Genomic DNA, 25,538 nt, shown 5'->3' on the forward strand with positions numbered 1-25,538 from the left:
AGTTAATTTATTATCTTGGAGTAATTTTAAATTTAGGTGGTGTATACTCTTTCATCAGCAATAAATAGGACATATCTTATAATGAGACTCTACCATCCTTTTAACTGAATTTCTATTTGAAAGTAAAACTGCATTTTAATTATTTTTTTTGGTTAAATTTATCTTAGGTTATCTGGGTGGGGTGTTATATATCATGAGTTAAATATAAAAAAAGCAGTTTGACCTTACTTTCGAATATAACACAAGGATAAAGACCTATATTCTTCACAAAAAGTTTTTAGTACATTCATAGGCCCTCCGAAGGTACCTTGATAAGAAGGAATTGAGCTTGTGTAGTTAAAGAACATGTACACCACTTATAATAAGTTGATACAATTCTAATTAATTCGTGTTGTCAAATATCATGTACATGGCCACAAAATGAAAAGCTTTTTCATAATTAATTTTGCATTCATATGCATACATGCTAGTTAATTATTCAGTCGTTGATTTGCTCGTAGCTAACAGAGATCCTATTGAATGAATTTGAATGATAATTCATACCCAAATTGTAATCCAAAAGAATCATTGGAATTTCCATGGAAAGCACTTAAGATTAGAACAAGAACCATCCCAAGTAGCACTACACAAATCTTGTCCAAAATTAGCACCATCACAACACTTGCAAACCATTCCAAGTGTCTCAAACATCTTCAAATGCTCTACTGATGATGAAGATAACTTATTACTATGTTGTTGTACATAAATTGGTCTTGCAACATGTGCAAGCCCAAATCTTGATTCTTCATGGAATGAAAAATTAATAACAATAAGAGATAGCAAGAGTAAGTAAACCTTAATTGATGACATTTGTGTTTTTTTTTTCTTGGGAAACACAACCTATTATATGGTAATGATTGTAAAAGTAGAAGGATATATTTATATACGTAGGTAACACTAAATGACCAAAATTTGGCCAGAAATTTAAAAAACCTATAATATCTTTTTTATTTAAAAATAAATTGATATATTTTTTATTTTTTAATTAAAAGATATTAAAGTTAAAAGAGTAAAAATGTTCAAAAATGTAAAATAACATAGTGTGAAATATGTTATTTTACCATTCTGACCAAATTCTGATCAAATTTTCTGGCCAAAAGTCATTTTAAAATCTAGAATGTTTGGCAATTTTCCTTTACTTTGAAAAGTGTAATGTGAACTTCTAGAGATAAAGTGTACAACACGACAGTTAAGCCCACCCCACACGTTTCTATACTTTCTTATGTTCATATGAACCGTGGCAGAGTCGGAATTTTTATTAAGGAAACTCAAAATATGGAGAAGCAAACACATAAATAAGTTGAAGGGATTCAACATCTACTATATATACATAAAAGTAATTTTAATCATATATAAATAATATAATTTTTCATTGAAAGAAAGTTCGGATGAACCCCTAACTACCGGCTGGCTCTCGCCCGTGCATATAACTAGAAGACCCTACACATACATAATTTTGTTTAGAGTGTTAATTTTCCTTCTAATTTACTTTTGTACTTCTGTTAATAGAGGATAAAGGAGTGAGTTAACGGACAGAAAGCCACTAAATTCAAATCATTCACACTACCACTATGTCCGGATGGTTATTACATTTTGTTTCACAATATAATTATATTATATTATTTTAATAAATATAAATTATATACTGTTTGAATAGATTGTATTGTTGTCTTTACATAATATTACACATCAACAATTTGAATAATAAACCTATAAAAAAGAAAAAGTTTAGTATCTTGTATTGTAATCAATTAAGTCCAAGATTCTTTGATATCATACTCTTTCATTACCCACAACTTAAAAGTGCCCTTGTGCTCCGGCTCCAGAATATTATTACATGTACGATAAAAGTAAAGCATTCCTTTCAATACTGAAACACTATGGTCTATGAAGAGGAAGGTGGAGTATATATCTATTAACCATTTGCTGCAACAATGATATCTTTCCACACATCTCATTTGAAATATTGAATGAAATGATAGTATAATCTCCTGAAATGCTCCATTTACTAAGCCAATGAAATGCACCATGTACAAATGCCAAATAATTCATACCACAATCTCTAAAACCAGTAGGATAGCCAATTCTTCTTCAGGATCCACTTTTTAGAGCGAGAATTTCAATTGAAATATTGTTACGAAATATAGTGACCATCACCTGCATTCAGGTTAACTGCAAGAATCTTATAGTCATCACTAGTTGCATCATACCCCAATCCGTTTAGATAATATAACAAGGAAATTTTGGATGCGGAAGTAATATTGATTCTCTTGTGGAAGGGTTCCATAGCAAAATGTGTTTATCGAGTGAACCACTTGAACCCTCGATAAAGAAGAACAATAGAAGTTAAAGACATCATCTTTCTTATGAGTACATATTTGGGTCATAAGAAATTTTTGGGAATTTTGGTCATGCTTGGTATGAATGTCATGTTTCATCTTAAAGTGACGATCAACAATCAATGCCTTCCAAATTTTTGAAACACATTTGAACCGAAGAAGAGACCACACAGGTAACCTGTTGATGATCTCCATCATTATTTCCTCTGGGAAGTGAATACCCATGACCTAGATAGGACAAGTGGAGTGTTTTAGTAGTTCTTTTGTTGAAGATGTTAAATCTTTCAGGCACACACACATATATATACCCGGTGTATTTTATTGTATTGTTAGCTTAAATGCAATATATAGTTTGATTGTTACTTAAAATTTTATTATATCATATCGATGGGAAGTCTCATTTTGGCCTTACCCTACCTTACCTTTTCATAGTAGGTCTACCATGTATCCTATTTTCTTGTAGGTTTATCATTCAAATGTTGATGTTGTGACATTACGTAACAATAGAAAATGATATAATCTATCCAAACGTTGTATTCACAGTACCATACAATAGGATACATTATGTAATAACCATCCAAACAAACAGAGTGTAAGTAAAGTAACAGTACCCTGAATTCACAGTACCATACAATAGGACTTTATTTCTTTCTAACACAGCTTCAGGCTGCAATACAACATAGCTATGTGGTTAAAGAGCCAATGGATAGTAACGGCACAACTTTATTTCTTAACTAAGTCCACCAAGCAAGCGCCTCGTGGGCCTTGCCATAGGTAGGATGTTGACATTACCCAACACGAGTCCAAGGTATGTTTATATGCTAAACCATCCACAGTTCCACTAACCATCTATCAGTTTACTCCTAACAACTTCTAACAGATTTTTTTAGTTACTAACTGAAAGTAGGAAATGACTGAAATTCCCATCTTGTAATTACTTAGGTAAATATTAATGTACGATTCGATTTACTATTATTACTGTTGATATTTGAATCCATATGCTCAACATTTTTACAAATATCGACTCTTTTTTCAATAGGGTAATTCAAAGAGATTCTCATATGCGACACTGTGAAAAACTAAAAGAATAGGTCATGTCATTGCCAAGGAATGTGATGAAATGATAAATATTTCTTTGTCCTTCATCAAAGTTTTCGAATTCAACTCATGAAAATTAAAAACTTCTTCCTTTAAGAGTTTGTGTTACTCCAATCCTTTGGTGGAATTACGCGAATTCAAATTAATCGGCTTGGTGTGAGTTAAAAGATAAAGAATATGGTTAAACCAAAAAAAAAAAAAAAACAGAGAGAATAGGCAAGGTAGTAGTACTAAATATTCTCTATAAATATTACTTAGTACTTGATACTTATATATACAACAACAAAAAAAAAGGNACATTTTTACAAATATCGACTCTTTTTTCAATAGGGCAATTCAAAGAGATTCTCATATGCCACACTGTGAAAAACGAAAAGAATAGGTCATGTCATTGCCGAGGAATGTGATGAAATGATAAATATTTCTTCGTCCTTCATCAAAGTTTTCGAATTCAACTCATGAAAATTAAAAACTCCTTCCTTAAGAGTTTGTGTTACTCCAATCCCTTCTTGGTGGAATTACGCGAATTCAAATTAATCGGCTTGGTGAGTTAAAAGATAAAGAATATGGTTAAACCAAAAAAAAAAAAAACAGAGAGAATAGGCAGGGTAGTAGTACTAAATATTCTCTATAAATATTACTTAGTACTTGATACTTATATATACAACAACAAAAAAAAAGGTAAAACCCTTTCATACAAAAACAAACCAAAATTGAAAAAAAAAAATCATTGAGATTTCCATGGAAAACACTTAAGATTAGAACAAGAACCATCCCAAGTAGCACTACACCCAACACCATCACAACACTTGCAAACCATTCCAAGTGTCTCAAACATCTTCAAATTTGAAGATAACTTATTAGTACTATGTTGTTGTAAAGAAATTGGTCTTGCAGATCTTGATTCTGAAAAATTGATAAGCAAAAGAGATAGCAATAGAAAATGAACCTTAAATGATGACATGTTATGTAAAAAAAAATAATCTTGGTTCAGACCTAAGGGGAAAACAATCTATTTATATGGTGCTAATGATTATAAAAACCAGAAGACAAATAGTATTTATATAATACAAGATGCATGTTCTTAGATGTTCCTTGTGAAGACTTTAGAGGAAAGTGATAGTATTTAATTTATTTTAAAAGTTAGATATAAAGTCATATTTAAATCTAGAATGGTGACCACCCTAGTGCTCCTCTGTCTTTTCTGCAAGTGGGCTTCGACTAAAAATTACATTATATATACGAGATTAATATTTTTTATACTGATTGAAAACACCGAATTTCAGTCTTGGTTCTCTATGAGGGAACGTTTAACCTTTTAAAGTGAAATATTTTTAATGTGAACTGAATTAATCAGGCCTCAAAACGGATACTGAACATGAATGGAAAATCTACAAAATTTGGCTGTTTTTTATAATCAACTTTGAAAGGTACATGAAAGGCATAATAATGTTGAGCTTCTAGAGATGAGATTTGAGAGATTTCTGGATAACAAGACAGAAAATCCAGGGCTCCACACGTTTCTTAAAGGTCCAATTTTCATACCTACTAAATTACTATGTTTTTTGTTTAACATGTGTAGGAAGTTTCCTTTTGCTTATATTACTTATTTTTCTCTATTATACCGCCCTTCTAGATCCAATTGCTTGTACTAATAATACACATAACAACAACTAAATTATTCATCTGTAAGGTATAGTTTGATTTGACACAAAAATTTAAAATTTGTAATCTGAAATAAGTCATGAATAATCGTGTGACTATAAATCATTTCATTGACATTTAAAGTTAATTTGTTATTAAATTTAAAAATGTGTTGTTTTTTAGATAAACTAAAAAGAAAAACGAGTCATATAAATTATGACAAAGGGAATAACATCTTTATAGAAAAAACAATTAATTAGCTTGTCTAGAAGATAAGCTGTTGTCCTAAAAGCACTAAGAATTATTAGGAACAAGACAGTACCTATTTTTAAATCCAAATTAACAAAGTATGTTAATTATTCTGGCGGTAGGTTCCTAGATACTCGTGGTGTATGCAGTTGGGGTGCATTAGTTGCACCAAATACTCCACCTGTTTATTTTGATTTTGTTGTTACATTACAAGTTGCTTCACAAATTATCCTGTCATGTTCCAACCACTGGAAAATGCTCAAAGACGTAAATTTGAAGTTTAGAAAAACTTATATACACCGTTGCCTAACTCGAAATACTCAGATCTGCAGTCTACAAGACTAACAAAAACAGGAAAAAAACAAGACAAGTGTATCTGAGTTGTCTTTCATAATACTCTATATGAAGTCGGAATCGCCACCAAAATGCGGGAGATCTGGATGAGGCCTCCCTCCACCTCCAGGCCTCCTTGGGTTCCTGCATGCGATTTCAGATGACATTAGGCAGAAGCAACTTGCAAGCTAGATTATTTGTCAGTGTTCAGATTGTAATCGTCTTGTAAACTAATAAATAGAAGCACACATATATGTATATTCTTTTTCGAGGAGGAACACCAAAGGCACCCAAAGTAGAGTTTTTGAGGTTTTCCTCTTGCAAGTTATACTTGCTATAGCAGTTTTGAGTTCACATCTAACAAGTAAAAACTAGATGGGAAATGTAGAATTTCACCAAAAACTAATAGGTAAAAATGTTTTTTCAACAAATTACCTGATAAAGCGACCTGGTTCAAAGCCAGGAACATCTGGTGGACCATACGGATCAAAACGGGCACCAGGTGGAACACCCCTGTATGCAGACGAAATAAAATCAATCTTATCTGTGAAATGAAAGAGAGAGAGGGGAGGGAAGAGAGACTTACGGCAGTCCTCCAGGTAAACGAGGATCCCCACCCATTCCACCAAAAAAACGAGGGTCATTAGGCCCTGCATCATAAAACATAAATAGCTGAGTTTGCAAAACGCACAATTTGGAATTCCATACATGAACTGGACAAGGCTAGTCACACACCTACAAGCATGCTCCCACCAGTTCCTGGTTCGCCTCTACAATGACAGATCGGGTTGGTTGAGGGGGGGGGACAAGATTAGTTGGCATATATAAAATTCAGAACACACGGACTGGCAAGTGCCATTCACCATGACATATCAAACTACGAAAAAGATAACAAACCTGGTTGGGTATACTCCAGCACCAGGCCCGGGGAAAAGATCACCACCGCCAATACCAGGAATGGGAGGAACCACATACCTGTAAATCCAGGCAACTTAAGAAGTAAAAATTATGCACCATCTCCAATAAAACAAGATATCAAACTTGAAAATTGAAAACAAAAAAATTCCCTGATGGGGTAAGTTCACGTATTTCTGCTGACTAACAAAAATGCTGGTCGTACTTTGAGACATAGTATATTCTAACAATTATCATGGTTAATACTCTAAGTGGGACATTGTTGGAAAATATGCACCGTAGAAGCATTCCACAATCATTTACATGAATAATAGACAACACATATGATCATGTAGAACATACAATACTTCTCGAGATGTGAACAACTATCTTCTCGCAAGTCGGACTCCAGCCTTCTATAGCAATCTCAAATTTACTGTCGTACTCTCCTTCAATACTTGGGTGGGTAAGAAATGTTTGAAAATGTGTCTTTTCTAGGTAGAAAGAGCCCTAGAAGACCAAGTTCTTGATAAAAAAAAAAATTAAAAATCTATATATAGGCATGTTTTCCTAACCAAAACCTAGACAAAAATGTGATTCTTTCTGTTAAATTAGGTCTTAGGCCTAACTCACACCCCAAAAGCTAGCTCAAAGGGAGGAGGATTGCTCAAGCCTTATAAGGAGTCCACCCATCTCATTAACCACGGATGTGGGACTTTTGTCATTCTTTAACACTTTCGTTCTCTACCAAAAAATAAGATTCTGAGTTCTAATTAAATATGGTCGCAAAAGGAACGACATAATGAATTTGAAGCTTGAGGCTTCTTATTATGGAGATAATTCAAAAATCTCATTTGAATTATTCTTACCATAACAAATGACAAATCATTCCACTAGAAATTTGTAATTGCACTCCGCCGTTTATATTTCAAAATTCTCCATTAAATAGTTATGTAATTTCTCATGTTAATATTACAAATACTAATCAATAAATTAAATTATTGACGCATTTTATTCAATGCTTAATTTCCTTTAGAGCAATTTTTGACTTATTTCATGTGTCGGATTAAATAGGGAATTTGAAAATATAAATGGAGTGCAATTATGAATTTCTAATGGAACGATTTGTGATTTTGTTATGGTAAGAATAACGCAGATGAGATTTTTGAATTATTCCCATAATAGGGAGCCTTGGTAATTAATTTTGTGGTCCTTGTTGTGCTCATATTTAACTAAGATTAGAAATCTTATTTCTTGGTAAAGAAGGAAAGAAACTCATTTTTGTCTAGGTTTTGTAAAAGAAAAATGTGTGTATGTATAAGGATCTTTCCAACCTACAAAGACAAGTTTTTGAACAATACTGGGCCACCCAGGTATCGAAAGAGTATGACAATTAATTTGGGCAGAAGACTGCAGAGCTAGGGTCAAACTTGCTGGAAGATATTTGTTCACGCTTCGAGAGGTATTTGTCAAGTTATATTCAAGCATGTTTGTATGTTCTATGTGATCATATGCGTTGGCTATTATTCATGTAAGAAGTATGATTATGTAATGCTTCCATTGTGCATATTTTCCAACACTATAATGGTCATTACTGGTAAACCAGTTAAAGTTTATTGGAAATTTGGAATCCCAGTGGCACAAATAGCATCGAAATATCGAAGAGCAGACTAGCTCTGACTTGGTTTTCTTTGGCTTGCAGAATCTTTTGCCATTCCTAGGTGTTGTGCTTTCCTCTAGGTGGTTATGGTCAAGAAATCTCCTATCTTCAGGTTGTTGTGCTTTCCATGTTTTCCAGGATAAGGTTGTACAAAGTTCTATATGTGGAGTATTTCTTCAATTTGCAAAGTCATTTTTTTTCTATTTTGAGCATAAAAAGTTAGGAATGGCATGCCCAGTGAAATCCCACAAATGGGATCGGGGAGGGTAGAATGTACGCAGTCCTTATCACTACCTTGTGGAGGTAGAGAGGTTTTCTCCGAAAGACCATTAACTCAAGTGAAGAAGAACGAGATAGTGCAGAAAACATAGTAAGTAGCAAGGAAGCCAGGGAGATGTAAAAAAAGTCCAGCCTTTTCACATCACAAAGTGCATAAACAAGGAAGCCCAACAGTGCATGCTAGTATCAATGTAGCTCAAATTGCTAAAGAAGCAACTATTTGGAGTAATTGAAGAAGAGGCATGGCCATCTAGGGGTCCAGATGTCTTCTCCAAGGCAAGTGGCTGCCGATATATATGGACCCTTTAAATGTGTACTTCGAGGTGAATAGCATCTGGGGCTACGTTGTCTACTACCAATCAGTTCACCCCTTTTGAGGCCTCAGGGAAGAGAAAGGAAGTATAAAAATCAAGGACACATGGATTGAAGAAGAAGAAGTCGTAGGGATTCAAGAGGAGACTAACTGCTTTCATTTACATCTTTTATCTTTAACAGCTTGGGATCCTTCCGTGCAGTTCTTAACTTTTTCGAGGTAGAGCAGTATACACTCATATCGCACAGAATATGATGATGTAATTTATAGAAAGTGAAAATTCAAAGAATTTGTTTTCTTAAGAATTGTGAACCTACTGCCTGTAGGTATGAACAACCAATGAGCAACATATCAATATATATATATCAATAATTACTGATAGGAATAACAATAACTCTTTTATCTAACATTACCCCGAGGGAAAAGAACCTGCAGGCTGATACGGGTAGTCAGGTTGGCGTTCAACATTAGGCTGGTCGTTGAGTCCTCCCTTTTCAGAACTGCATACAAGGAAGTGTAATTTATGAATTTAATGGTCACATCACTAAAACACAAATTGAAAAACAAACCAACTACATGTACCGTGAAGTTTGAGTAGAGGAATTTGATGTAGGAGAACCAGTATATTTAGTCAGGATGGCTTTGTTCAGTTCTCCTACCAGCTTTCCCAAATTCTTGAACTGGGTGTTGTAATTAGTTCCCCCATCCTCGACAATGTAGTCCTCAACACTGCAAATTACCAAGATGGACTCATTAGAACATACAGAATGTAATCCCTGATTAACTAGCAACTAGCAATGGAAGGGGGTAAAGATGCCTTCTGTTCCATCCTTTGTAGGGGGGCATAGGGAAGACCGGGAGGTTTGCTGATGTAAAGGAAGGAAGTTACTTGCCTTAGTTCAAGATGTAAAGGCTCGTTATCGCCATCCCTGAATGCATCTATAAGCAGCTTATTGTTCATTACAAGGCACTTCACTAACACTTTTTTGGAGCTCTTCTCAGGCTTTGAATACACAAATGCATAACAATCCTCAAATTCATTCCAATGATCAATCCCCACCTCATCTACTAAAAAGGAAGACACACAATCATTGCAAATATATATGATGTGTACTAAGCATTCCAATCAGAGAAGTTTCTTTCAAATAACCTGAAAATCTCAAAAAACAGAACTGCAAAGAGGAAGAAAGTGGAAAAGGAAAATAAAAGCGATTATAGGGATATTAACAGAAAATGTAGCTTCCATCAATCTTTGACACCCACAAAGATGTACTATGAACAGACTTAAATCAAGGCAGGTACTCCCTCTTTTAACTAGACAAGCACAGACTAAAACTTAAAAACCTAAACTAGGAGACAAATTTTGTAATGGGAAGAAGAAACATAAAATGATGACATTCCACTAAAAATAGCAACCTAGTAAACCTGTCAGTCAATCCCAATGGTGATGGCTACAGTACCACTTAATACGATAACAATCCCACCAATATAGATACTTACTAGATATCAAAGATGTGCTAACCAATGACCAAAACAAAGTTGATAAATAAAGGGAAAATTAGATGAGGTTGACATCTAGTCCTTTCTTATATTAATTGATCAAGGAAGTTGACATATAATCCTTTCAAATAATTCAGTCATGCCCCAACTGGTTGCAAAAGGAAACCCCACTGTGATTCGGAATACATAGAAGAAGCTGAAGGACTTGAGTAGCAATCCATGAAGTACACCTGAGCTGATACTTACATGGCTTTTGAGAAAAATACTCATGGTTGACAGTTCAAGTTTGACGTTGAACAAACTAGCAAGAGTACCTCCCACGTCAAAAAAAAAAAAATGCATGTAAAAATTGATAATTAAGCTGATTATATAATAAATAAATAATCTCATCAAGAATGATAAACCCCAAGAAGTCAAGCCGTGAAGTTAATTGGCGCAGGAAAATGATTTGGAAGACAAAAGCTCCGGTAAAGGTAGCATGCTTCGGTTAGACAGCAACTTGGGAGGCTTGTTTGACTCAAGATAATTTGCCAAAAAAAGGACTTAAGTTATGTAACCGATGCTAACTTTGTGAAGGAAATCTGAAAACAGTGAATCATATTTTCCTCCTAGCGGAATATCTAGACAATGCTGGTATTTATTCTTAAATATGTGCGGCATTTCTTGGTCAACGCCACAGACTATAAAGAGTTTGTTAGTAGAGTGGCTGTCCCAAAGGTATCTAAAAAGCTGAAGCAGATTTGGAGGACCATCCGATTGTGCATATTTTCGACCTAATGGTTGGAAAAGAACAAAGCTTGCTTCATAGGGCATAGAGATCACATCTCAAGAATTAAGAATAGATGTATTCATAATCTATATTATTGGGGTAAATGCAGTTCTACTAGATCTGCATCAGTTATATGGATTTCCTGGACTAGTTAGGAGAAAGGTGACCAACTATACCTTTTGATGGGTCAATACAAACCACAAGAAAGATAACCTACTAGACCAAATTCAATAGAGAAAACATGATAACATGGATGAAGAGGATCAAAATCAAAGTTATGTCACCATTTAGAGCTTCATAGAAAATTTCATCGAAGAACCCTCAAAATAAACAACCTCACTCATGATCTTCAGTTTGTAAGCTCTTAAATTGAGCTTCCACATTCCTTATCCAGGCACAAAAAAGAGCTTCAATACTTCCTATTTCCAATTATCAGCACCACTTCCAATCAAAACATCCCCGAAAGCAGCTTTTCCATTTTAAAACAGAAGGCAACTTAAGACTTCTTATGGTGCTAGTTTCCCTATAAAGTTCCTCTATTCATCTTTACAAATGAAAAAAGTAATCGATTCCAGTCTTCAGCAACAGGAAATAACATCTCTTTAAGCCTTGAGCTTTTAAATAAGAACAATCAGTAAGCACTCAGCTTTCCAAGTTTGATCCTATAAACTCAAGAAATTCCCAAAACAAAAACAAGACACAAAATTTTGGAGCTGCATTGAACTAATCAAAAGAAAAAATAAAGACATAATCATCACCAATCACAACAATTTCAAAAACCCAGTACTCAGGTAAAGCCCTACCCCCAAAAACTCCATAATAAAGGGGAAACTTCAAAGTCAATAATAGGGCAAATAAACGTACCAGTTGAGGAGGAAGAAAGAGCATCATCAGTGGAAGCGGCAGGGCCAGTGGCATGGAGAACAAAGCCAGAAGCAAGGAAGGCAGCGTGAACAGCAAACGCTACCTTGTCGTGGGGATTACGGAAAGTGGGTCTTGCTGCCCGTATCACCGCCATAACAGATTGCTCCGTAGCCATTGTTATAGAATCGATGATGAGAAGAACACCAACTCTGATTGTGTTTTTTTGGTCTCTTCCTAGAAAATGAACTGCTTGTGGAAGAAGAAAAGGCAATATCTATATTTACCGCACCGAGTTCGCGTATCTTCTTTTAACATCGCAGACGGGGCATTTTACGCAGCGCGATGGGCATGTTTCACTCTTAATCAGAAACATGTTCAAGCCTTGTAAATGGAAAAAATTCTAATGGAAGCACTATTTCCGAATGGGCTTTGCATAGGGATCCGAATTTAATCGGACCTCAATGTCGATTTCCGACACCGGGAGAAATTAAAAAAAAGAGCAACTTTCACATATAGCAAACATAAATCATATTTGTATGTTATAACTGTAGTTTGCATAATTGCGCTCCATAGCAAATTTTATGTTTGCTATGGAGCTTTTGATTTGTATAATTCGCACAAACATCCAATTTTATACAAATTGTTAACTTTTGTGTAAATTCATTTATACATTATAATTTATATAATAAGATTTGTATTTGTATAATTATAAGTGTATAGGAGGAAAATATATGTATTTGTATTTGTATATACATTTTTCTCTCGCTTTATACAAACAAAAACGTATTTTATACATTTTATACTGAAATGTATAAAATGACTAATTGTATACCGAAAATAACTAATTGTTTACCGAATCATATGGCAAAAAAAAAGGGATGTTTGTTGTGAATTACAATTAAAATAAACTATGGCTATAACATTTAATTTGAATTAATAGTTTGCAATTTCATATAATTTTCCCATAAAAAAAAAGACTGATAATGATACTGTAAAAATCAATATTTTTAGAATTAATATTATTTAATTTGATTTTGATTTTATNGTACAATTATAAGTGTATATGACGAAAATATATGTATTTGTATTTGTATATACATTTTTCTCTCTCTTTATACAAACAAAAACGTATTTTATACATTTTATATTGAAATGTATAAAATGACTAATTGTATACCGAAAATAGCTAATTGTTTACCGAATCAGATGGCAAAAAAAAGGGATGCTTGTTGTGAATTACAATTAAAATAAACTATGGCTATAACATTTAATTTGAATTAATAGTTTGCAATTTCATATAATTTTCCCATAAAAAAAAAGACTGATAATGATACTGTAAAAATCAATATTTTTAGAATTAATATTATTTAATTTGATTTTGATTTTATTTTTAAAAAAAAAAACTGAAGAAATAAACAACTCAATTGATAAATTATATACACTTTTTATATAATTATGTACTATTTTATTTATGTTTTTCATCAAATATTTATAATTTAATTATGGAAGTAAGAAAAAAAAATCAAGACGAGAGCATAATCTTGTTGGTTTATGTATACATTTTTGAAAAAAGTAAAAGGTTTAATTTAGCTCTTAAATTTTGTGAAATAGTTCAAATTTCTCTTATTTGCTATTAGTGCAAACTTTTCAATATATGAATTATTCTTTTAAGGAAAAACGATCAAATTTATTCTTGAATGATGTGAAATGGTTAGATTTGTTTCTAAATTTTTTTAAAAAGGTTAATATTTCAATAGTGTTAATATCGTCTTCTTCAATACTCAAAACCTCCAATGATAGTGCCTCCAACAGCCAAGCCTAAATCCACCACTTTCAAGCTTTAAATTATCCCAAATAAAACTCGACAATGAATAATTGCACATTATGTTAAACTCTAAATCATTTACAATAATATTGTGATTGTCAAGATGAAGTTATAGTAGTAATATTGTGATTGTCTAGGTGAAGTTATAGGAGTTGAAGGCTGATGGTCTTAAGTTTGTTTCTAATTTTTTTAAAATTTTTTTTTTTTTTGGTGGCTTTAAACAAATATGAGATATACGACAATAATAACTATTTCTTTATTTCAACCGATCGAATCATAATTAATTATATGATTTTTTATTGTTGATCATTTCATTTAAGTACCTCTCATCAACCTAACACTATACAAATAAAATTTACCAAAAACACACAAATCTCCGACAAAATCATAAGATTATAAGAAACTATGGGACGCAAAATAGCACACTAACATGACTAAAAAATTTCAACTAATTGATATCATCAAGTAAATAGTCTATGTGTAAAACATATGTAGTTTTATTTAATTTTTATACAACAAAAATTCCAAAAATCAGATTCGACTAATGGTATCTTTACAATTTTCTACCAAAATGGGGTTGAAATAATTTTTTTACTTTTTTAAGTTTTCACTCGCTATCTGATATCCACATTGAAGTCCAACAATTTAAAATTCGTGCTGCATAAGATGGATATGCTCCTACCAAGAAATTTTTTCATACCAAAAACTTGAATCTATCATACTGCTGATGATGTGACACTAGGGGAACTAGGCTCCACATTTGTCTTCCTTCTAGTAGCTCTAATATAACAAAATATTGCCACAAAGAAAGTTGTTGCTAATCCTCCAAGAATAACTCCACCTCCATAAATTGACTTATCAATTGAATCATGATGATGTTTATTAATCATGATTTCATCATCATGATCAGCTTGATCAACTTCATTAATACTCTCTTGTTGATGGGGAGAACCAATTAACACTTCTTTGGGAATAATAATAATATTATTATTATTATTATTAATACCCTTCTCTTCTTGTTGATTGTGTTTTCCAAGTTTTCTAATTGAAGGTGATGGACTAAAACAAGGGGATTTTGCAACATTTATTGCAGTTTCATTAGCCATGACTAAACACACAAATGATTGTGTTAAGATCAAGAAAATAACAATAAACTTAGCCATATATTCTTGAAATCTTGATGAATTTTTTTTGCTTGTTGATCTTTGAGGTAATGTTGATTAGGACAATTTGTTGTTGAGTTTATTATATATAGAGATCTCATAATTAGCATGTGGTTGGATGGAAAGTTCCATTTGTCTTGATTAAACTTTATTTAAAGAATAATTTAATTGTTTGTTATGAAATTGTCTGCAAAGTAGGGGAAATCAAAGAAGATGCACGTGGAACCTATAGAATATTTGAAATACCAACTGGATTTAATTAATAAAGGGAACATGATGTTTCTTTGTAACGTTTGTGATGTATTTATTTTGAAATATTTTTTATGTTAGAAAGCTTAATTACGGTAGATGAATCTATTCAATTTTTACAATATGATGCTTGGTTGATTTCATAGGTGTTATTATAATTAATTGGTACTTCGATTGATGAACAAAAAAATTAGTATGTTGCAGTAAAGAAATATAAAAACATAACTATCGATAATGTCTCAATTATTTGATTGATATTTGTTTTGTTCTATTAAAATAGATGTCAAGTAATTCTATTTGCTAAAACTTAAACAAATTAGAAAAATCACTTCACCTTTTTTCGTCTTTTGAAATTTGAATCATCTTCTTAAATTTCATATGCTTAATTGACTATTAGACCATACTCCTAAGTGTTTTTACTTTGAAATATTACTCAAAGGTATGATTAGTTTAATGGAAGCTAAGGTACAAACCTCAATAAAAGTAAAGTTTGAATCTTTTGTTGGGAGATGTGGCCTTCCCTAGTTGGTTTTTTCAATTGATGTCCTAACAGCTGTGTTTAATAGTTAAAATTAATAATTTTGACAGTTGTAATCTAGCAAAATGCAGTAAGATTTGCCCATAGGGAGTATCTATTAATTTAGTGTAAACATTTGAATACGGATAAATTTTTAGAGGTTTAAAAACTTTTTTTCTCAACAAATTTCTAATATGAAATTACAAAAGTTGAGTTACTTATAATCTAAGAATGGAAACATCCAACATTAGTAGCAATAATAATTGAACCAAGAATCCAAGAATATTTGCAAATTGTTCATTTCCACGACCAAAAACATAAATTGATAGACATCATGTTAGTGAAAAACATTGCAAACACTAAACGAATATCCAAACATGGACCAAATGACAATCCAATCTAATTGATTAATGATTTCTCATGTCACATTATCAATGTACTACTATCCCATATGATGCTGTAGAAGCAGATTTAAGATTTGAAATTTATGAATTCAGAATTAATCAAGACATATTAATTGAATGTAATTTCTCAAGATTAATATATAATTTAGATTTAAATTATTAAATTTTGTTGAACATATACTCCAAAGAGAAGATTCATCCCTTATCAAAACATTTCACAAATTTGATTGTTGTTTTGTTAGTGTTGAAACAGTGTATCAAAGAAATCTAAGGTGTGGATAATAACAAACAATTTATAACATTTGTAGTTAAGGAAATAAACCCTCTGTTTATGGATTTGACTAACTAAGATGTCCATTAAATTGGAAACACCTTGTGTATTAAAAAGAAAGACGGAAGATTCCATCATAATTTCATATAAAACTTAAAAATATTTTTAAGCAGATATATTGTTAGTTGCACGTGCACACTTATTGACAGATGCATTCGACAAAATTCATAAACTTCAAATCTTATTCCATGCAGAATGATGTTTTCAATTAGGTAGCAATGAGACAAAAGACCACATGATCCTAGAAATGTGGAGCAAAAGAAACATAGAGCACTTCTATAATGCATCTTATTATTCAACTTTTGAATAGAAAATCATAGAGACAAAGACCAAGTATACCAAAATTTGGTGAAATGAACTGAGCCTAAAATTGGAATTAGATGATTAATAGGTTGAACTAATAACTTAAAAGCTACCAGCTGACAAATTATATAGAAGAGGAAGCAAAGAGGATCCTTCATTGCACCAACCAAATGATAAGAGCAAAACTAGAATTACATTAAACATAGATGCACGATATAATAAAACTCAGGATTAACTATAACGTAAACCTGATATTAAATTTTCATGCTTCTATCGGTACTCTTACAACATTAATCGTAAAATCCAAGAACAAAAAGGAAACAAGGATTAAAAAAAAAGTGCCAACAAGACGGCAACTACTTCAGTCCAAGCCTCAAAAGTGAAGTTGAGGCCCATCATGCTGCAAAAGGCTCAACATTTAGATGAGGAGCTTCTCAATGGCATCCTGCATAAGACGAGAAACAACGATTTGAGTATTTACACAAGGGAAAACGGTTGTTGATATGACGAAGAATATAAGATTTGGAATGTTTACCTTTAGTTGCTGTATTTGAGATTTCAACTGGCTTCCCTCATTGCTTGTCACTGAACAAGCAATGACGGGGCGGGTAACACCACATGCTCGGCCAAGAGCTTGCTTTGAAGGGACAAAGACATAGGGCACATTCTGAAAGAATTGATGAAAGGAAAAAGTTAGAACTCATTACTTGAAACCAAAATCCCTTGTTATATTCAAAGATTATTTGAACACAGTAGGCTGTAGACGCTAATTGAGCACCAAACAAAGGATGATACAGTTCCAGAAGAGAGCAAGGTTGGTGTAGGAAAAGTGTACCGAAAGTTGGAAGACATGAATGAATTCTCACATTGTTGCTCAAGGACAACAAAATTCTATTATAACTATAACTAAGACCATGCATAAGCAACTAGGAAACAATTCGAAATAATAAAAAACTGAATAAAGCAGCAAATAAACAACTTTGAGTAAAAGAGGTCTGTATAGCCCTTATACTGATAATGGCATCCTTGCAACTGTATAGTTCAAACAAGATCTCTCCTTTGTTTACCACCCAAGGTTATGGTAGAATGTATACGATGCTCCACTCTTAACTAGAGATCTCGCTTCCTAGCCCTAGGTAGGAATTTTCCCTTTAAGCGGGATTTGACACAATTGGAAACTCGCAACATTTGACACCATGCAATAAAATTAATAGAAAATGGCAAGACATTGGAAGAATATGCTTAGTCAGGCTTGGTCTTGCTGCTTTAGATGTATTTTCAAGAGGAACAGACATATTACATGCCAAATCATAGAATGAAACAGCAAATAGCTACAATACTCTCATTTAATACAGCTCTTCAAAATGATAAGAGTTTATAGAGGGGAAAGTGCATAATATACATATGATTTCCGAATTCCATAGTCTGAAATCAGAACAATGTAACCTCACACAATATAACACAAGAGAGTAACAAACACAACTCTTTAAAATGAAAATAACTACACCAGAAAAAGAATAGACATGTATTAATCTTGACCTAGCCAGAGTCCCTCATGTATATTCTCAATACTCACTACCTCTACTTGGAGCTGTTTAGTCCATTACTCAATTAAAAAAGGAACAACACCAACAAGGGTGAAAGAATAGAACTTTTAAAAGAAAAAGGAAAAATAAATCACCTTATCTTCGGCAAGGAGTGGAAGGTGAAGAAGGATTTCAAGGGGCTCAGTATCTGCGGCCATGACAACAAATTCTGAAATTCCTCTGTTAAGTGTTTTCGTAGCTGAAACAGAACAAGGATACAGTTTTCTCTTTCAGTTAAGCAGAACAAATAGGAGCAACACATTACCGATTTATCACTAAAGGGTAGGAAAATCAAATCTTGATGCCTATTTCCTTTTCCATGGGAGAAATGAAACCAAACCCAGCTCAAAATACTACTGTAACAATCTTTCTGACTCTTACCTCCATGAAAAATGAAAAAAAAAAACAAAAGTTCCTTTGGGGGTGAAACAAAACTAACCCAGTTTTCTGTATCTTTAGTTAAGCACTACACATAAAAGTAACTTAGTATTAACCAAAAGACCATATAATAACCCTTCAAAATACTACTGTAACAATCTTTCTGGCTCTTATCCCCAAGAAAAATGAAAAAAAGCTTATTTTGGGGTTTAAACAAAACAAACTCAGTTTTCTCTATCTTTATCTTTAGTTAAGCATTACACATGAGTAACTTATTCACCAAAAGACCATATAATAAAGTTTCAAAACAACACAAGTAACAATCTTTCTAGCTCTTATTCCCCACCACCACCACCAAAAAATAAAAAATAAAAATCTTTGAGGCTAAAACGAAACTAACTCAGTTTTCTAAATCTCAATTAAGCAGTAGATACAAAAATGATTGGCAGCATGATAATAAAAAAGTGTAAAAAAGTCAATAACCTTCATTAGCACCCTTTTTAAGCTGCTTATAATTAGCAGCTTGTTGAACCAAATCCATTATAGTCGTTGTAAGCTGTGAATCAGCAAGTGGGTATGCTTTTGGGTTCACAGTTTCTGTTGCCTGCCATTACATAAAGCAAAACAATCAAAATTAGTTGTATATTAGAACAGAAAAATCAAGCAAAAAGATACAAATTTCAATAAAATTAAGCAAAAGTATGAACTTCGAAAGCAAAATTATTAGAGAGAGAGAAAGTACCATGGCAGCCGCGAATTCAGAGAACTGTGAAAAGAAGAAGTTTAGGGTTTAGGAGAAGAAGATGCTAGGGTTTAAAGGAAAAGTTTTGACTATAAATAGGAATATTTTGCACAAATACAAAAATATCCCAATATTTTTTATTTATTTATTTCATTTCTTCTTTTTTTTTCCAAATGTTTTTTTTAAAAAAAAAAACAAACAACTTATTTAGTTTTAGAGATATTTCTGGGTCTACCATATCAATTGTGGTCATCTCGACTAATTATGTGTTTTTAGTTTAGATCTTACTAGTATTGACTTTTTATAAGAAATTGTCAATTTTAACTAAAATAAAATTTACAATATTTTTTAATTATAACTTAATAACTGATAATGTTTATCCTCAAATTACTCATAAAACTTTATGAGAAAAGTATCAAATCTTTTATGTTTTTTCTTTATAATAGTATCAAAGAAATTGTCTTTTTTATTTAGCATTTGTATTACTTTTTGCTGTCTTTGACATTCATTGATAAATAATGAGTAATCGTTGATAAAAAATATTTTTTATTGGCAAAGTTATGATTAAAATTATTGATGATCAGGCGTTGAACGAAAAAGAAAGACTTTTATTGATCGGAAAAAAAACATCTTGAAAAAATTGCATATATATTTGTTAATTTCATTAAGATTTGACATTGTTAAAAGTTAAGATCATGATCGAAAGTATACTAATTTAGCAAAAAAAAAAACTCTAATTAGTTCTCCAAGGGACACTTTTGATACTCTTTAAAAAATTTAAATCATCAATCATTTTTTACTTTTACTTATGTGTTTATTTGATATTCAAAATATTTTCAATATTTATTATGATTAAAGATATTTACTTAAGAAGTAGGTGAATCTTTACCTTTGTTATAATCTTGATGGTTATAGTTATTTGATATTTGACAAGTGGTAGATGATAGACACTCCGTTAAATTAGTTGAAACGTGTGAAAGTTGACCCAAATATTAAAAGTATCACAATATCACGCCTCATATGGGGGAAGCGCTTGAGGAGCATATAAAACTTGACCCAAATACTAAAAATATTGCATCGCGTAAGGTCCCATAGGTAACTTGACCCAAATACTAAAAATATCGGCCGCGTAAGGTCCCTTATGTAACTTGACCCAAATACAAAAAATATCGCCCGTGTAAGGTCCCATGGGTAACTTGACCCAAATACTAAAAATATCGCCCACATAAGATCCCATACGTAACTTGACCAAAATACTAAAAATATCGCCCGCGTAAGGTCCCATTGGACTCAAATACTAAAAATATCGCCCCCGAGTAAAGAAGAAAAAAAGAGTGTTGCACCAGCCGGGAATCGAACCCGGGTCTGTACCGTGGCAGGGTACTATTCTACCACTAGACCACTGGTGCTCCTTGTTGATATGATCCTATTAATTCAAATTGTTTATGTTAATACAAATCTGCATATTCGCAAAATGCACATATTGCCATATGAAAAGAGATAGATGAGTGTACAGAAGACGCCGGAATAATTTCAAGTTGAACGGCGAATCGATTGCTTTGAAGCTCTATTCGGTTCACATAACTTCTTCTTCCAGGTTAGGTGAGCTTTATTTCTCTCTTTCTTCATTCGCTTCGTCCTCCCTTTTGTCTCTGCGCCTTTGACAGCTACTTTGTGAATTTTCGAATTTTTTCTCTGTTGAAATCTGTTTACTTTTTGATATCTGGAGTGTTTCTCTTTTTTTCCTATTTAATTAGTGTCCTAGTTTTAAAAAACAATGAAGATATGAGAAAAAACAAAATTAAGATTAAAAAAAAAACTTTTGCTTTGTGTTAATTGGTACAATTTACATAACTGATGCAAATAATCTGAGATTGAAACTTATAGTTGTTTGTTGGATGTTAATACATAGATGGAGATAATATGTCAGATGATTAATCAACTTAGGGTAGTTCATCCGGTTACAATAATAATATCTCAGATAGTTACTCAACTTAGGCTAGTTCACCTGTTGACGATAATATCCTAAGTGGGGTGAACTGATCTTGGCGATGGAAAAATGTCTTACTTATGTAATTACTGGGAGAAGAAGTTAATGATAAAGAGATAAATGTTGCTTACTATGAATTCCAGTTCATTTGAGCCAAAGTAAGGTGGAGAAATCAGTTTAGAATCCTAAACAAATGATACAATGTGTATCATTTTCGACGTGCTAAATTGTGTTCCGTTATGAAGTTTTGGATCTTGTGTTTACAGGAAGAAAATGTCTCTCCTCAGCTCATCATTCTTAGTTTCAGCACCTCATAAGAGTGTATCTTCGTCCAAGACAATTTCAGGGGAATCCCAACTCTTCTTCTCCACCAAGTTCTCTTCCCTTAATCTAACCACCACCACCACCACCACAATAACCAATGTTCCTTACAGAAAGTTAATAATTAGGATGGGTGGTGGTCCAAGAACGTATCCAGGAGGTGTCTCAAAGTGGCAGTGGAAGCGTATGCAAGCTAAGAAGTCTAAGCAGCTCCTTAAGGCCCGATTGGCTCGGGAACGCCAAATTTATGAGATGAGGAAGCGGGCTGAGCTGAAAGCTGCTGTTTCTGAGCTTGAGAGGCCTTGGGAAGTGGTTGAAAAGGCACCTACTTTATTCTCTGTGAGTGCTGATGAGCATTTGAGAGTCTTGGCAGATCGGTTTCAAAAGCCTGGAGGGTTTGATATGTGGTCTGACAAAGATGGGCCAGAATTGTTCAAGCCTGAAGATGGATTACCCTCAGCAAGATTTTTCCCTAAGGGGGTTGTTCATAGCATTAAACCTTATGGAAACGTTGAGAATGCTGATCATGGTTCTAATGAGTCCTCAAATTTGGGTTCAGATTCTCAAAGTGGAAGTGATAGATTAGTTTGTGCTCAAATACAGGCGGAGTTAGCAAAGAAAGAGGTACAAAGTGATAAGAAGGTGAGAATGAAGAGTAAAAGAAATGAGCAGAAAAATTCAACAAAACTAAGAAGTGGATCCAATAGAGAAGGAAATGAGGGTTTAGTTTCTAATAAAGTGTCAAGAGATGGCAACAATCGCACGGGCATGCAGAATAAGTTCAGGAAGAGCACAAATCAGAGGAAGTTGTCTGTCCATGCTGAAAAATTTAATTCAGCGGAAGCTGGGATGTCTAGAGTAAAGAATAAGAGTCATATCCCAGTTGATAGTGATGGAGAGCATGGAAGGTTTAATCTGGTAGACATGTTTGATGATTCAGATTCTCCAGTGTTTGAATTGAGTTTGCAAAACGATGGGAGTTATGAGCTTCAACCAGACAATTAAGAGTTCTGATGTAGACAAGCTCAGGTTTGGTTGAAAGAATATATAAATCATCCTTGTTCATAGGTGTATATTTTTGCATCTTTAACTATTTACTGATTAAATCAACATCGGAAACAATTAAGAACTATACGTGAAGTCTGAACTGGGGATGTGAAGCTTTTTTAGGATTCAAAATGATATACAACTTATTATGAGTTTGATCTTACAATTGCTTATGATTGCCCGCAGAATATTACTATCCTCGCCTCTCCCTCAAGGGTGTGAGGAGGGACGATAATAATTTGCTACTTTCGTATCTTCTACTATTATTTCCGGTAATTTTAGCTTGTTGTGCACCTTCCATTCAGTGAATGGTATCCCACATTCAGGCTTTCCTGTGTGGAATAGAGATGAAGATTTGAGATTTGGGACCTAAGTCAGTAGCAATATATAACAGTTTGCTTCCAGATGACTTCATGTTATTCTCTGCTTGAAGTTTATATGTTGTTTGTTGACTAGGAAGTTCTTCAATTTAATTGTTTGAGTACTGAAATGATTATTTCAATTTTTATTGTTTAATGTCGAGGTTGTTTAGTTCAAAACCAACTGAATACTGAGTTGCATAACTCATTGGTGATTTGTTGACTGGTAATATAGCACTGCATTTAGCATACTTCTTCCGCGTCCACATACTGTGAACAAAGATCATCAAAACAAAGATTATAATCTTCAATGTATAATCTTTGTTTTGATGATCTTCTGAACCATCCAAGATGCTTGCATTGCTTTAGCTTCAGTTATTAGGCCCCTCTTCCTTCCCATAGCACTCATGTACCCACTATACTCGCGTTCATCCTCCTCCTTGCATAGGTTCCATAACAGCCTGTCTATGGCTCCAACACATTGAACCCTCCTGTAATCCTGGGACAACCAAATTTTGCCCTATGCTAACAAAGCCTTTCTTGATATCTCAACACCTCTCTAGGTACGTTGTTTCTATCAATTTCAGTATCATCTTATTGATAGTTCATCACACTTTGTTTTTTTTTCTTTAACCCCTCCCTATAAGCTTCCACCTTTTTCCTCCCTTGGTGATTCGGTTTGAGGTGGATGGTGCTTACCACTTGAGCAAATATAACCTTCTAGCATAGGATAGGTGCTTTGCAGTCCAGGAGTTGATTCTTCCAACCATTTTCTCAAGTATAGGTTGACACTGGACAATGAATATTCTTTTACTACTCAAAAGGTACTCCCAGAATATTCATTGTCCAATGTCAACCTATACTTGTCCAGGATAACTTGTTCCATCTTCTATCATGTATAATAACAATATACATTTCCTCATAACTTATACAAACTAATTACATAAGTTTCTAAATTGCAAATCAGACAACGTATTATGTATGTTGAATTTTATATATTAACAAAAGAATGCTATCAAATATGCTATTACATATCCAAAATTTAATATATTACTAATAATTTAGCTTCTAATCAATTACCAAACAACTCATGTACTAGACAGTGAATATGGATTGGCTGCGATTTGATTCTTGATATGACAAAGAAAGATTACTAGAAGTCGAATCTTGCTTAGAACAATAAAAAAGCAAAGAAAATTGAAATAGCTAGTTATGTAAGCATATCATAGCTAAATTAAATAAAATATGTTCTTTTTATACCTATGTTTTAAAAGTATTTTAATTAAATTACTTTAAAAGACAAATTTCAATTGAAAGAATAAGTTGAATGATCTTTTTGGATTCATCTATCACCAATGATGAATCAAAAATAAAGTGACACATATAAAAGTATCTAGTGTATTTAAGTTGAGTTAGTCAAGTGAAAGAGTGTTTTCAGTGGATCAAGCAAATTGAATTATCACATAAGATAAATGAGAAAATATTAACTAATTTTTCGAAAGCTTCATCTTTACAATAAGATCTTGAAGATTTCCACTCAATAATTAATCTAATTTATATCCTTTTTGTCTCACTAATCATTAACATTTGCACCTAAAAAGCAAACAGTTAATCGACCAAATCAACCGCATTAACCTTCAAAATTGTGATTCTTTAAAACAAAGTTATAAAGATGTATACTTTAGAAGTATAAAGTTTTCAACCAATTGTTAGATGTTATATATATTTCGATCATATTAACAAACTAGTTGATCGAACTATACATATTCGTAAACTTTCCAAAAATTAAAGATTGGGTATCTTATCTAGTGATAGCAGTGGATTTCATCAAAGTAAGATATTAAGGGGAACCTAAAATATTCCCACTATACGGTGATAAGCAACTTAAGACATTTTCTAATTTTAGTAAATTAAAGTTAGTCATGATTCCATTAATTTTTAAAATGCTGGTGATAATGATACACAAAAATCTAGTTTAAAGGCACAAAAAGTTATAAGTGTAGTACTTGCATTTAGTATCTTTTTAATTTTTATTTAACATTACAAAATTATTCCTATCCACTATGATTAGTTATAGAGTTATATTGACATCTAATTTATTTATTTTTACGATCGTGGTATTTGGACTAGCTTTCGCGCACCTCTACTATTTTCACGAGATACTTGTCACCTCCCACCAACGACAGGTCCTGAACATTTAATTTTTATGATGAGAATAGTTTTCTGGCCGAAAAATCTTTTCGAAAAGTTTTTTATATTAAAAATCAGAAGTCAGTTTGATAAAGTCTGATTAAATCAATTAATCAAACTTTGCCAGTAAAGAATAATTTTTACAACATCAA

General features: G+C 32.8%; 3 protein-coding genes, 1 long non-coding RNA gene, 1 other non-coding gene and 1 pseudogene across 8 annotated transcripts; 2 read left to right on the top strand and 4 right to left on the bottom strand.

Annotated features, from left to right (window-relative positions):
* Positions 1–564: 564 nt before the first annotated feature.
* Positions 565–2,609, bottom strand: LOC125870084 (F-box only protein 8-like; annotated as a pseudogene).
* Positions 2,610–3,344: 735 nt separating this feature from the next.
* Positions 3,345–4,276, top strand: LOC125871220 (uncharacterized). The gene is made up of 2 exons (XR_007446980.1): positions 3,345–3,469; positions 3,859–4,276. It is a non-coding gene; the product is annotated as an uncharacterized LOC125871220 (long non-coding RNA).
* A 1,256-nt stretch (positions 4,277–5,532) lies between these two features.
* Positions 5,533–12,254, bottom strand: LOC125871495 (probable proteasome inhibitor). Of its 3 annotated transcripts, none has more exons than XM_049552100.1 (9): positions 11,982–12,254; positions 9,742–9,916; positions 9,431–9,577; positions 9,262–9,348; positions 6,600–6,677; positions 6,438–6,472; positions 6,289–6,352; positions 6,138–6,215; positions 5,533–5,837 (listed from the first exon to the last, which is right to left on the bottom strand). In XM_049552100.1, the coding sequence occupies exons 1-9, from the start codon at positions 12,154–12,156 to the stop codon at positions 5,768–5,770; spliced, it is 909 nt and encodes a 302-aa protein (XP_049408057.1). In that variant the 5' UTR covers positions 12,157–12,254; the 3' UTR covers positions 5,533–5,767. The 3 variants fall into 3 exon arrangements, with proteins under 3 accessions (XP_049408057.1, XP_049408055.1, XP_049408056.1); XM_049552098.1 differs by having other exon boundaries at positions 5,533–5,846; positions 11,982–12,251; XM_049552099.1 differs by having other exon boundaries at positions 5,533–5,846; positions 9,742–9,913; positions 11,982–12,246.
* Positions 12,255–16,902: 4,648 nt separating this feature from the next.
* On the bottom strand, positions 16,903–19,596 carry LOC125871758 (uncharacterized). Its single transcript, XM_049552421.1, has 5 exons — positions 19,480–19,596; positions 19,221–19,341; positions 18,455–18,558; positions 17,309–17,440; positions 16,903–17,218 (listed from the first exon to the last, which is right to left on the bottom strand). Exons 1-5 carry the CDS (start codon positions 19,480–19,482, stop codon positions 17,192–17,194), a joined length of 387 nt encoding a protein of 128 aa, XP_049408378.1. The 5' UTR covers positions 19,483–19,596; the 3' UTR covers positions 16,903–17,191.
* A 1,221-nt stretch (positions 19,597–20,817) lies between these two features.
* Positions 20,818–20,888, bottom strand: TRNAG-GCC (transfer RNA glycine (anticodon GCC)). Its single transcript has one exon. It is a non-coding gene; the product is annotated as a tRNA-Gly (tRNA).
* A 96-nt stretch (positions 20,889–20,984) lies between these two features.
* On the top strand, positions 20,985–22,922 carry LOC125871726 (putative DEAD-box ATP-dependent RNA helicase 33). 2 transcript variants are annotated; one of them, XM_049552382.1, is made up of 2 exons: positions 20,985–21,081; positions 21,736–22,922. In XM_049552382.1, the coding sequence occupies exon 2, from the start codon at positions 21,743–21,745 to the stop codon at positions 22,793–22,795; it is 1,053 nt and encodes a 350-aa protein (XP_049408339.1). In that variant the 5' UTR covers positions 20,985–21,081; positions 21,736–21,742; the 3' UTR covers positions 22,796–22,922. The 2 variants fall into 2 exon arrangements, with proteins under 2 accessions (XP_049408339.1, XP_049408338.1); XM_049552381.1 differs by having other exon boundaries at positions 21,052–21,076.
* The last annotated feature ends 2,616 nt before the right edge of the window (positions 22,923–25,538 follow it).

Source organism: Solanum stenotomum, chromosome 7 (assembly GCF_019186545.1).
Source record: "Solanum stenotomum isolate F172 chromosome 7, ASM1918654v1, whole genome shotgun sequence".
NCBI classification, from domain to species: domain Eukaryota; kingdom Viridiplantae; phylum Streptophyta; class Magnoliopsida; order Solanales; family Solanaceae; genus Solanum; species Solanum stenotomum.